Below are 13,446 nucleotides of genomic sequence, written 5' to 3'. Positions count from 1 at the left end.
TCCTGACCAGTGGGCCTGTTGTGTTATCCAATCATTGAAGATAGAAATGAGATAAGATGTTGATAGAGATCGATTGTAATTATTGTACAAGATAAGCAACATCCAATAGTCTAAATAAACATATATTCTAATAGCCTGAGAAAATAGGATTGGAAAAAAAAACTTGAAAAACATAAAATGTCCCAGCATGCATTGGGATAAATACAAGGAACATCTGCAGTCTATCCAAGACACTATCCACCAAACCTAAACATAACATCTCATATATCCTCTCAAAGCCCACAAAGCTAAAATCCATGGTTTCATCTCAGCCTTTGCTCAAACTTATTTATTTAATAAGACCATACTGTGCGATTTCTCCCAACAGCTTTTGCTGGATAATCTAAGTGCCTCACACTAAACGACTGCACTGTGGATCCAACACATTCCCCTCTCTGACAAAACTCTGATTGCACACACATTCTGGAAGATTTTGGGCATCTTGGAACAATGCATTGTAAGTGAGAAATTATGAAGCAAACATTGGGCATCTGGACTTGTTTAGCTACAGAACACTTCATGCTGTACTAGCTTCTGAAGGGCTTCAAAAGGACCATACTAGTCGTTTTGTATTTACTACAAATCAGCTTTACATCACTGCCAGCCATATTGAAAACCATGCTGCTTTGTTTCAGAAAGTGGGTTTCCATTACATACAACTTAAAAAATGTATTAAAAGACTCTTGAAACTTGACTTACTGTCTATCACATGACCAACGTGTGTTTGTCAAAGTTACACTGTGGTGAGAAGTAAAGCAGTGCAGTACTAGGCAATGATTATGTAACAGACACTAATTGGTGTGGATTTAATGAACGGTGTGCCGGATTGCTCAGCTTGAGAAAGTATCAATAGTTTGCTAATTGATTTACATATTATTCATTTCCATGAATGTAAACAAATGCTGCCTGAAACAGAAAGATTAATACATCCAAAAAGCATCAGTAAACATGTTATTAAAGCTGGTGTAGGCAGAAATCTCAAAAAGGCAAAAAAGCAGAATTTGAAGTTGCACCCTCATCCTGCAGCTCTCCCCTCTCTGTCGCTAGCCACACCATCCCTTCGCCTCACTCCCCACTACTCCGAACTGATTTTCCCACAGGAGAGTGGGCAGCAGCTCGGAGCTTTGGCCAGCGCAAACCCCCCAGAGCCAGGTGTCACAGCATGTTGTCGGCCAGCGGCAGTGCAAGGTCTAACCTGTGTAACAGCAGCAACAGAAGGTTTGCTGCAGTGTTTCCCCAGTATTAGTATCTATGTATGGGGGTAGCCAAAGGGAGGGGGTCTGATCAGCAAACTTTTTGTGTGTGTGCCTGTGGTCATTATATGTATTTTTCATCATTTTGTGTCCTTTGAAATCAGGGCTTTTTTTCAGGTGCTGAACGCAGCACAGGTGGAAGTCTTGTCAACTGTTTTTTAGATCGATGGATTAGATTAGAGGAGCAGCTGCTACAGAGGCCAGTGACAACAAACTTTCGGACACAGTGCTAGATCACAGTGTCCATGGAAATGCAGCTGGACAACTGCTGGACATCACTGAAATGAGAGCACTGTTGTTTTATGAAATAGAGCGTTCTATTGTTATCTGATTAATGAATGGTTAAGTTTCACTTTCACTGCTCCTGGCGTTCTGCTGCTACGTCTGTGCCCAGAGTACACTCTGTGCTCTGAGAGTGTAGGACACTGAATAACCAAATGGTATAAATATATTCCAACAGCCTCATAATGAACGAGTCAGTTCCACAAAAATTTTTTTAAAAAACCTAATGGTTGGGAAACCTTGTTGTTGATCCTGCAGGGAATCGGCTGTCTTTATTTCACATTTCATCATTATTTTTTATTTACATTCAACTTCCTGTTAAAACTAATTTAATTTTATCCTGTCAAACACTTTGTAAAGTTTTGACATGAATGCAATAAATCACTGATCATCCTTCTGATGTTTAATAGTAATAATGATTGAGATTTTACCAGCACGCTGGTTTGCAGAAACGTGATAAACTAGTTGTACACACACTACAAATATCCACAGCATAACGCATAATGACAGCTGCTCTGTCACCACTGACCAACCTCGCTGATGAGACACAGTAGGTGAAACTGCACTTTCTTTACCGAATTTCTCATTGACAGGTCTGATGAGTGGTGGAAGTATATTGATAGTGAAACATATGTTCATGGCCGGTTCTACATCCAGTCATGGCAAACTATGGCTTGTGCATGTGCACCTAGTGCCATAATGATCGCGATTTATAAAACAGAATCAGGGGTATACACGGCTTCATAAATCTGATGAAAAGAAACTACAGTTTTATTCATCTGGCCCCTGGGGTTTGTGCTGGCTGGATTCAGGTTGCTGCGGCCACTGATTGGGGGCCCATCACCAGAGGTGCTGCCAACTCTCCTCCCGGCAAGGTGGTCTGGTGTGGCAGAGAGTCAGGCAGAGGACACACTGTGATTTGAAGTTCTAGCTTACATTAGCCTTTGGCTCCGGTTAGCACAAGGCTAAACTACTGTATTAGCAACAATATCTCTTCACCTATGAAACGCTCTTTCTTCCTTTTATGGGTTGCTTTGCAATGTAGGCAGTTGTTGCCAATGCTAGAATAGCAACTTGGTCTGCAGGATTTTCCGCCACTGAATCAGGCTTTCATCGAAGGGTTGCACACACACATGAATTTCTGGCCAAAGCCTCTCATCATGGCCTAGATTTGACCTACACTGGGTGCAGAAGTCTAATGTTCTCTGACATCTCTCCATTCAATGCATGTATAGGTCCTGTTTGTGCATGTGTGTGTGTATTTTGAGCCCGTGTGTATATGTATATGACAATGGAGTGAAAACATTGAATTTCACCTATGGGACTAATAAAGTATATATAAAAAAAGAATGCTTAACGTTTATTATGGTATTTTTACCCTGTGACACCAAAATAAAAGCTGATTTGTGGAGCTTTAATTATTAAGGAGTGAATACTTTTGTGTGTGGTTAAAAGCCTGGTTTGAGTGAGTCTGTTCATCTGTTCCTAGTGAGTTTAGTCCTAACACTAACTTTAATGTGAGTTTGACTGACTCATCATTTTAAGTTATTATTCAATGTCTACCATCCACCTCACTTGGACATCTTTGAAGTAGGAGCAGCAACATGAACAGGAACACATGGATGCCGAAAATGTTTCTGGAACCTTCTAGTTGTAAGGTGACAGAGCCTCTGCTCACACACACACACACACACACACACACACATACACATACACAGCAGATTGCATAACAGTTGTGTCACTTTGCAACACTTTGCTGCTGCAGGATCCCTCCCTCTCTCTCTCTCTCTCTCTCTCTCTCTCTCTCTCTCTCTCTCTCTGTTCATGTCTCGTGCCTGAGGCAGCAGACCACCTGTTTATTGTGTAAACTGCTGTGACCAAAGCAGGCAGACAAACAGGTGCTGTATATGTGCATGTCTGTGTGTGTGTGTGTGTGTGTGTGTGTGTGTGTGTGTGTGTGTGTGTGTGTGTGTGTGTGTGTGTGTGTGTGAGTGTGTGCGCGTTGTTGCCCTGCTGCGGACGTGTTCATCTCCTGGGCTCAGCACTTCTAAAGCCCTGCTTTGCTCACTCCCTCCCCACCTCCCTCACCCCTGTCCCTCATCTGCTCCCATCCCAAAATCTGTTGTAGCTCACTGATGTACAAACTGTATGTGAGAGAGAGGGGACAAAGACAGTTGGGATAAAAAATGGGGAGTGACTGTGTCTCTGTAGAAATAAACAGCAGTATATAACCAAATAAAATCAAAATTTTTCAGTCTCCTAAGTCAATTGCCATCTCAGCTGCTGAAATGGAAACCAGCACACAAAGAGAGGCAGTCGCAGATGGTCGAGGCAGATAAGAACAATGCAATGACTGAATGATCAGTTGAAGATACAAATAAGCTTAGACAGAGACACAGGTTGGTTGACAGGCAGCCGGCTCAAAAGCAAAGAAACATAGCAACAAATACACTACAGCAATCTGACAACTGACTGAGTAAAACAGGCTGGTATATGTGCTGTGGGGCTGATGAGGAAATGGATGCTGGTATGGGAAATGGGCAGGGAAGCTCAAGGGAGGGAATCAGGTGACGGGAGAGCAGATAAAAGTGGCAAGATCTGGAATGAAAGGAGAGTGTAAGGCATCTAGTGGACAGGTAAAGAATAACACTGAGGGAGTATGGGAGGGCGGAAATGTGTCTGAAGAGCAGGACAGAGAGACAGAGTGAGCAGGAATTCACACATTTGAGACGGTGAATATTGTGACCAAATTTAAGTATCAGTGAAACTGATAAATAGATTTGGCAAAGTGTTGTCTAACAGATTACTCATTCGCTATTTAACAAATGACTAATTAACTCTTTGCTAAATAAACAGAGGGACACACCACATTAACAAATGTGGGTATTGTACCAACTTGGAACGGAGTGGTTAAGACTTGTCATCTGCTTGTCTCCTGTCTATCAAATTAAGACAAATTATAAGAAAAAGAAAACAGTCAGACAATCTAAACCCATTAAAATCTTCAAATCCTGCACATGCATCCAACAACCACTATCCACCCAGCACTAAATTGCTCATTTACATGTCCAAAGACATCTAAATTTCTACATTAACTCTGGACTAAATGTTTGAAAATCGAAAGACATCAAGGTTCTTTGCACTGTCTTTCAAAGATTTTACTTAAATGTGCAGTGGGACCTGTACGACATTGAAATATAGTTGTTTAAAACCTGTTAAAAAATGGGTTATATGTAACCTTAACATATAAAAACCTCCCCCTTTTTAAACTAATTTAGCCTGGATTTAACCAGGACATGTGGTCATCTTTAACCTTGTATATCACCAAATCACTGCTTCCTGTCAACATAACAGCCCGTACAGTTCTGACAATAGTAACTATGGTGTCTGCAGGCCTGCATTAGTCACAATTGACAGTCACAACAATGAACAAGATCATTGTTCACTTGACACGCGCAGAGATACACACACGCCCCACATCTCCCAAAGGATGCTTGCAAGTAGGACACTGACTCCTCTGGTTTCTCCCTCCAGAGTTTGTGCACTTATAGTGGCAAACTATAAAAAGAAACTGCTGTTATAGACTGGAACTCGAATACCCCTTCAAACTCACTCGTCTATGTGATTCACACCGCAAATGTGGCATCGTGAAACAGTGACACAGCTTTTACCGTCATCAGCAGAGAAACGGCACCATTGTATGAACTCTGGGTTACCTGATGTAGGTTCTCAAGTGTTTATAGCCCAATGAGACATTTCAGCAGTCTGTGGCTTTTTCTAAAGAGAAAAGGTGAAGACTGGTGCAAGCCAAGCCAATCTCTTGACAGCTTATGCGGGGGCTGAAGTGCTCGCATGGTGTTTTTTAGGGAGGAGGTTGAATATCAGATACCTGAAGTTCAACATTCACTTTGTTTGAGTGTACAGAGAATTTGAGTAACCTGCTACTGTACAGTTGGTGGCGTGGCTATGCCCCCCCAAGCAAGTGTGCAGACTGTACAATTATTCAAGCCACTCTCAGCGTTGCATGAGTCACAGGCCTGGGCCATATTGGAATAACACAATAAACCCATAATAGAATAGAATAGAGCAGCACTGCTGAGCAATCTGTGTGTGGCCTTTTGTGATGTGAAAACGATCACTGGAGACGTGCTGAAGAAAACCAAAATCCATAGCATTTTTTTCCCCATCTGTCACACTGAACAGGATTCAGCATTTAAAAGATCTAATCCCTTCTCCCTTTCTTGTCTTATTATTAAACATAAAATCCCATTGGGAAAAAAAAACACAAAATGCAGTAAGACTACATTGTCTTACTCCTAAACTCATACCCCACAGCTTTTCACAGCTTTTTATCTTATTTGGAGGATTCCCAGCAGGGACGAAAAACAAGTGGAGTAACAGAGAAAAGGATAAAAATAAAGGGACTGACAGGATTTACACTGCTAGCACTTTTTCAGCTCCTTCCTCAAACAGGCAACAATAGATTTCTCAAACTGCAGGAACACCTACATGCTCACAACTACTCTGACAGACGAGGAGAGCGGCCAGAATAACCTACTATAGAGTGTGTGTTTGTTCTATCATTACACTCTGTGCCTTGGTGATGACTGGACTGACTGAATTTTTTAAAATTGGGGAAGATTGTTTCTTAATACTGGCCCCTTAAATTGTAAGCATGGCAAGTTAAAAATTGTGCAATCATGAAACAAGGGAGCAAATAAGAGAGCATCTGGCAGTGAACTGCATTAGTATGCAATCATGGTGCTTCTTTACAACACCAATATAGGTTAACCCTACTTGAGACAAACACACAGAAAGGCATTTCTGATGTGCTATTTTAGTCCTGAGTGAATTTCTGTGAAGCAAACTACATTTTGTTTTCACAATTTTCACTCTTCCTGCCTGGTAGTACATCACGCAAAGGCTATTGTTCAAGTTTTGTTAAATCAGGCCTACAGTAGATTACTTGAGCTCTACATTTATGCAAGCAGAGAAGCTGCCTGTCACAGTGAAAACCCATACTTTGAAGGTTTAAGAGGCATTTTTTGGATGGTCTGCTTATTTTGTGAAAAAAACATTTTAAACATCGTTCTTCCTCAGTGCCAAGGACTCTAAATTATTGGGCTAGCATTAGGTATTAATACATAGTAAAATGTGCTAACACATGCCTAGCTTTGAGCTCACAAAGGCTATGTTGGAAAAACAAAGGACTTTTTTTTACTTTTGGGCACACAATATGTTTTTAATCAATTAAGTTGAAATAAATCTTGTTGTTTTTTTTTAGCTTTTTTTTTACCATAGGTTTGTTAACCGAAACTAGACACCATGGTGTGATGAATGACAATTCTTTAAAGAACAATACTTGTTCATTTTCAAAAGATTTAATTAAAAACACACTGTGTAGGATTTAGGGGGATATATTGGCAGAAATTAAATGTAATTCAATTTCTTTAGTGTATAATCACCTGAAACTACCTTAGAATGAGCCATTTATATTTACATAGGATGTGAGTCTTCGTCAACAGAGATCGCCATGTTGCACCGCCATTTTTCTACTGTAGTTTAGAATGGACAAACCAAACACTGGCTCTAGATAGGGCAATTCTCACTTTTGCATCATTAGCAGTCCCTCTGCAACGAGCAGCATACACACACTGTTCCTTTAAATTGTTGTAGGATAGGCTAATGCAATGACTCCTAGAAGAAAATATTGATGGACTGAGCTAAACCCCTGCTGAGCCTTAGCACACAGGCTGTAAACCTGCATGGCAGGTTATGTCACTATAAACAGATTATATCAGCTGAATATATGACTACAGTCTGCTGCCCCAGCTGGTCCAGGTGAGGTAAGAACTCCTCTGTGCTCCCACTCCGCTTACATCACACCTTCCACCTCCAATATAACCCAGGGAAAAACCCCGGCAGAGAGAAACAGCTGACTCACACAATGCCTCCCATCACTGGCCTCTAATTAAAAGACAGATAACACACAGCATTTGTTGGACGCTATAATCCAAAGCTTCTCACGGCACCACAAGGCACTTACATTTTTAGCCCTGTATCCCCAGTGGAGATTAAAACTGTGACCCCGACAGTGTTTGTGTCAAAGATAAACCCATTGAAGTACACAAGACATTAATAATTCACATAGAGCTGCATTGTTTTTCCTTTTGAAGGGTCGCTGTCTAATAGTTTCATCCTAACTGAGCCTCTTGGACCAAAGCACCAACCCACTGAAGGCATTCAAAGAGTTTGGCCTATGTGTCTCACAATTCATTTGCCAGTTTCAGAAGAGAAGAGGAAAAAAAACTGTTGATAGTTTTGTAACAGAAGCAACAGCTGTGTTGCTCTGTAATGCCGTCTTGCGGATGTCGTGAGCTGACTTCACAAGCTCGACAGGAATCCCGTCCGTCAGTGTAATTTGCTTGTGGTCTTCCTGCATGCCTCTGTCTGGGCTGTTTGCACTTGACCTATTATTTCACAGCTAACTAGATACAAATGGCAGATAGTTAAACATGACAGTGACGGCAGTGGTAAAGTAGAGCTACACTTTATCAGAAAGGCATTTAATTGTGGATGTTTTGACATCCTTAAACAGTCTCATGTAATCCTTGATAGAAACAGAGCCTACAACAATTCTGTATTATTGATTACTGACTTTCATTGGAATTGTATCATGTTGTTGTTATTAACATCATCATTCAAAATTTTCCAAGCTAATTGTCATTAAAAACAATACAATTAGTTATTAAAGTTTAAGTTTGTCTGAATAAAAAAAGTCAATTTTTTGTTCAGGAAATAAATCCTATTAACATACTAATATTGATAGTAAACATGTTGCTCAGCTGAGGATGGAAACACTGGCTCTTGCAGTAACCTGACCTCTGATCTTCCAGGTGATTATTGGTGTCAATAGTACAAGCTTTTCATCCTAATTACCTTTCCTAGGTCCTAAAGGTGGCAGATTATAGGTTCGGGTGCATGGAAACAAATTGATTTAATTAAAAACAATATATTTAGTACAAGTTAATGTTGTCTTTGTCTCAGATACAGCATGCTTACAGTATCTCCTCTCTCTCTCTAGCTTTGGAAACTCATTTCTCTAACTCAGCCGTCATTTTTCGGGGTCCTCCCCCACACTGAGTTTGAAACTGTTGAGGGGTCTATCTCGACACTGTGACTGTGTGTTGGCTTCTCCAAGGAAGACATGCAGCCTTTGGCCAGCTGTCCCCTGCAGGCTCTGGGTAGCTTGTTGCTCTGCCTCCTCACCCCACACTGACAGGCTCTACTTTCCTCAGATAAAAATAGATAACGATGCTAACAGATGCACCAGCCCCTGTCTATCTATCTGGGCTCACACACACACACACACACACACACACGTATGCACACAGACACTGTTACCCACCTATTCATAAGCTCAGAACATTCTGGACATAATATAGGAGAGATTAGGCGAGACAATGAGCAGTGCATTCTCAGAAGATCAAACTATGACCATATATTGTAGGTTACATTTCCAAACTGACACAAGATTAAAGAAATCAATTACCAAGTTTAAAGAGAGCCAATAATAAGCGGGTCATGGCACATTCAGGGCACCGCAAAAATAGTCAACTATATACAGAAGCGGGCCTTGGCTCTGAGAATTGCAACTACAGATTTAACTTAAATATCCACTGCCAGAAAAGCAAAGGTGATGCAAGTGCAGAAACTGTGAACCCAGTGGATACTGAAGGAGCAATGAAGTTGATGCTGAAAGGTCATGAGTCAATTTTAGATCATGAGTTGAATCACGTAGAGAATAAATTAATTGCTTCTGTTCAGTAAAATATAATCTAATTTCCTTCCTCACTGTTCTCATAACTCCTCATCTCCTCCAACTCCTGTCCAGCAGCCAATGCAGGTTTCCCAAAAAGGAAAGTAAGCAGGACTCACCGTTCGCAGGAACTGAATCTCCTCCTCTCCCTCTCCCCCTTCTGCCATCCTTCGCCGAGGGTTATTCGCAGCTCCTCGGGAGAAAAGAGAAAATCCTTCTCTTCAGGATTTGGATTTTTTTATCTCCTTTGCTATGTCCCTCCCTCTTGCTCTCCACGTTGCACCTCTCTCCTTTCTTTATTGTTGCCGTACCCCTCTTTCTCTCTCTCTCTCTCTCTCACACACACACTCTCAGTGTCTCTCGCTCTCAGTGCTAGTGTGTGTGGGTGTGCTGGAGGACAGCATGAGTCTTGTGGCTCTCACGGTGTTGTGAGAGAGAGTGACGGGAGGCGAGGCTCTCCCTGGCTCCTCTCTCCTCTCGGCTTGCATCCCCCAACCACAGATGAGGGAGGGAGAGAGGGAAGGGAGGGGCAGGCACCTTGTTACACATTTATACAGCTCCCATCCCACCGTGCCGCCATGTTTGTAGAAGTGGGCCACTCCTTCACACAGGCTGACCCCCTCCAACAAACACACACACACACACACACACACATACACACACATACACACACACACACACACATGCACCTACCTCCCTCCCCTCCCTCCCCATGTCTGAGGCTATAAAAGGAAAGCGGGGTGAGGACTAGCCTTTGGGGAGTGTGCAGTAAGAACAGATGCACACACAAACACACACACCTTAACTCTTCAAAGTGAATAAGTCAGATGCACTGTACAAAACCCCCCTCAGAATTAGGTCTACCAGTGCATTACTGCTGCATTAGGAAACTATTTGGAAAATTCAGACACCTGTATCACCTGACAGTCAGCTGATGAGGTTGTATCATGTTATAATTTCTTTGCAGGTTATCATGATCTTTGCAGGAGTGATGCAGGACTAAATCTGCACAGATGCATGATGGGGGGGTTTGTTAGGTCATAATCTGGAAACTTAACCGTACAAATTCCTTAAAAAACTTCAGCATTATAGTTAAAGATAGAGACAAGAAACATCCGTAGTTAAAAAAAAAAAAAAAAAACACCTCAAAATCTGATAATCTGCTTGATCAGTACATGTAAATAGTTGACATCACATTTTTCCCCAACACTTTAAAATCACTCTAAACTAGTGAAGGAAAAAAATCTCTAACTCTGTTGTGTAACAATGTGCTCATGGCTCAATCACTTTTATTTTTGATCAAATGTCAGGAAATATGATAAATGCCTGATATCTCTTGTTTTCAGACCCCTAAGTTAAAATTTAATCAATGATATGATGCAGAGAAAAGCTGCAGAACATTATGTTAGAAGCAGGAACCAGTTCATGTTTGACATTTTTGCCTGAAATAGGACCTTAAAGATAAATTAAAAATTTAACATGTTATTGACTAATTTCATGTTGATTACAAGCAATTAAATGAATATTAATGTCACCGCTGTTCACAATTATAACTCACTGTGTTTCAACACTCAACAAAACGCAGTTGTATAGGTATAATTCATGTTCTTCCCTAATTAATGCCAATATCCTGAGGTAACTTAATATCTGTTGGTTCATAGCTAAGCTCAACCCACAGCTTTGCCCATTCAGTGCAGCAGATGCTACAGATGCTTTCTTACAGTCCAATCAATAACAGGATGAGAGGCTTTGACAGTATACCAGGCTTTTAATTAGCTCCATGCCCTTTCACACCTTCCTATAATATTTTACATTTTATGCTTCAGTGTTTAAGTGGCAAAGATTTTTAACTGCACTGAAAACAGTAATTGCCATATTATTTTTTAATGTCCTGATCGATTAACTGTAGCAATATCGCTGTCAACAGCCCCCAGACATTTTGTAGTCACACAAGGAGTGTGTAATCCAAGAGGGTCATTAAGATGATATATTTTACCATAAAAATTATCCAGGTGTTCTATTTTCATTTTATTTTATTCTTTTTATGTAACAATGTCAGCAGGGTGATTCTTCCTTCCTTCCTTCCTTCCTTCCTTCCTTCCTTCCTTCCTTCCTGTCTAATTTTATTTCATTTATTTTATTTTTTTGGAAGGGGTTGGGTGATATGAACAGTGACAAATCAGCAGAATATTAATGATTATTAATAACTGATTAACTGTGTAAAAAATTGCAAACATTTCTAAACATTTTCTGGTATCCATCATTGTAAAGTTCTATTTGTGTACAGGACTTTTGGCTGGACATAACAAGCAATTTAAAGATGTCACCTTGGGCATGGCACGTTGTGATGGGCATTTTCAGTATACTGTCTTATTTCAAACATCCAATTTAATTTACCTAGTTATTAAAAGGTGTCCATCCAGCTTTTCTGTCAGATTCCTTTTCAGCCGGAATAAAATCTTATTTTAGCTGTGAAAAGATTATACAATGACACTGAATTACAAATATATTGTGATTTGTTTCAGTCTGCAAAGGCCAAAAATGTTATCCTCTCTCAATATCAAAGCTCTATCTGGAAACCCTGATCCCTGAAGGAAACAGCGGATACGCCTGAGTGTCAGTGGCACACCCCTCTTGGTCATATCAGGCAGCAGGGATGCACCAGACAGAGAAGCTGGAAGTCTGAGCGGAAAAAAGCGCATCACACAAAAACGGTGACCATCCTCCAGACAGTGTGCACAGATCCACACATCCTTACCTCCTCAGTCTCCATCTGGCATCCTTCAGCATGCTCTTCTTCCTGCCCATCTCCCGCTGCAATAGCAGCTGGCAGCAGATAAAGATGTTTTGGGACGCTGCTCGCCGGGATACAACTCCGTCCAGCGGGTGACACGGAGAGGAGGATAGGAGGAGGTGCTACGCCACTGAAGCACAAGTGACATGAATTCTGGGAGTATGAGTCCGGATTCAGAAGTGACCTGCTGTTGCCTGTTTTTCTGCCAACTCATGAATCCACCTCCGTTTGCGTGCAGTCCCGACGTAGGGCCGGAAGGTGGCGACATTGTACAGAGAATTAGGCTTGTATCTCTGTACATTGATCTCCAATTCTGGCTTCAAAATGATCAATTAGTCTCCAGTTTTAAGGGAAAGATCACTCCCGGTACCGTTGTAGCAGTGCTATGAACTACTCGGAAAATTGATATCGTTTCTTTGTGATATCAACATGCCAGTATGCCAGAGAGCTGCTGGATGACTAATGTTTACTGAACGACTGACAAACCTATTTTAAGCCCAGGCTTGGCCAGTTTGAAATGTTTTAACTTACTCATACTCGTACACAGTCATGTTTTAAACTAGGTAGCAAAGGTAGTGCTATCATAATTCTCGCTCTTATCTTGCCTTCCATCACCAGAAGGGCTTAAAAGCAGTTACAAACCATATTGGCCTTAATATTCTCTGGTCAAAATGTAATTCAAGGTTGTAATTCAACCAGACAGACAGACCTGTCCCCCGAACAAAGATGGCGGGGATCTCGGTGACTTCGGTAATTAGCCTTAGCTTATCTTAGCTAATTAGCAGTTATCATAAGTTACAGTGGCATCCCCTGACTCTTTACTAATGGTCTAATGCACTTTGTTGTGCCGCTATCTTGAAATGTAATTAAAACACACTAAAGAAAATAAATGCTATCTCTAAAAGGCCATAAAGTATAGTTAACATTACGCTAGCTAGTTACATTGCTTTGCTAACAATGGCACAAAGTTAACACTCACCACAGAGCAAACTAAGTCATTCATTACAAATACAAATAGCAATTAAGTAGAAAGAAATAGGCTAATTAACCTTTCAGCTCTCCCATGCCATTTTAATTTCACAGAAAAGCTCATAAGCTCTTAACAATTTAATTGCTTTCGGTTTCTACAAAAAATTACAAAATAAAAGCCTTAAAACAAAACACATTACTCACAAAAAAATCAGGTATGGGCAGTGTTACATATTTACAGTGGAAATGCAAAGGCTAAAATGTAATGGTGTTAAATTATATCAATGAGG

The 13,446-nt window shown here is 40.9% G+C and overlaps 1 protein-coding gene across 5 annotated transcripts in view; it reads right to left on the bottom strand.

Moving 5' to 3' along the window:
• Positions 1-12,274, bottom strand: part of ryr1b (ryanodine receptor 1b (skeletal)) — a 94,009-nt gene extending 81,735 nt beyond the window's left edge. For 4 of the 5 annotated variants that reach the window (XM_050059631.1, XM_050059657.1, XM_050059647.1 and 1 more), the window contains exon 1: positions 9,513-9,872. In XM_050059631.1, coding sequence (XP_049915588.1) covers positions 9,513-9,560 — 48 coding nt within the window. In that variant the 5' untranslated portion in view covers positions 9,561-9,872. Of the gene's footprint in view, positions 1-9,512; positions 9,873-12,151 lie in introns of those variants that run through there. The other variant, XM_050059639.1, reaches the window with a different exon arrangement.
• Positions 12,275-13,446: the final 1,172 nt, after the last annotated feature.

Source organism: Epinephelus moara, chromosome 2 (assembly GCF_006386435.1).
Source record: "Epinephelus moara isolate mb chromosome 2, YSFRI_EMoa_1.0, whole genome shotgun sequence".
NCBI lineage: Eukaryota > Metazoa > Chordata > Actinopteri > Perciformes > Serranidae > Epinephelus > Epinephelus moara.
The sequence above is the reverse complement of the archived record's forward strand: the minus strand, read 5'-3'. Positions and strand labels throughout refer to the sequence as shown.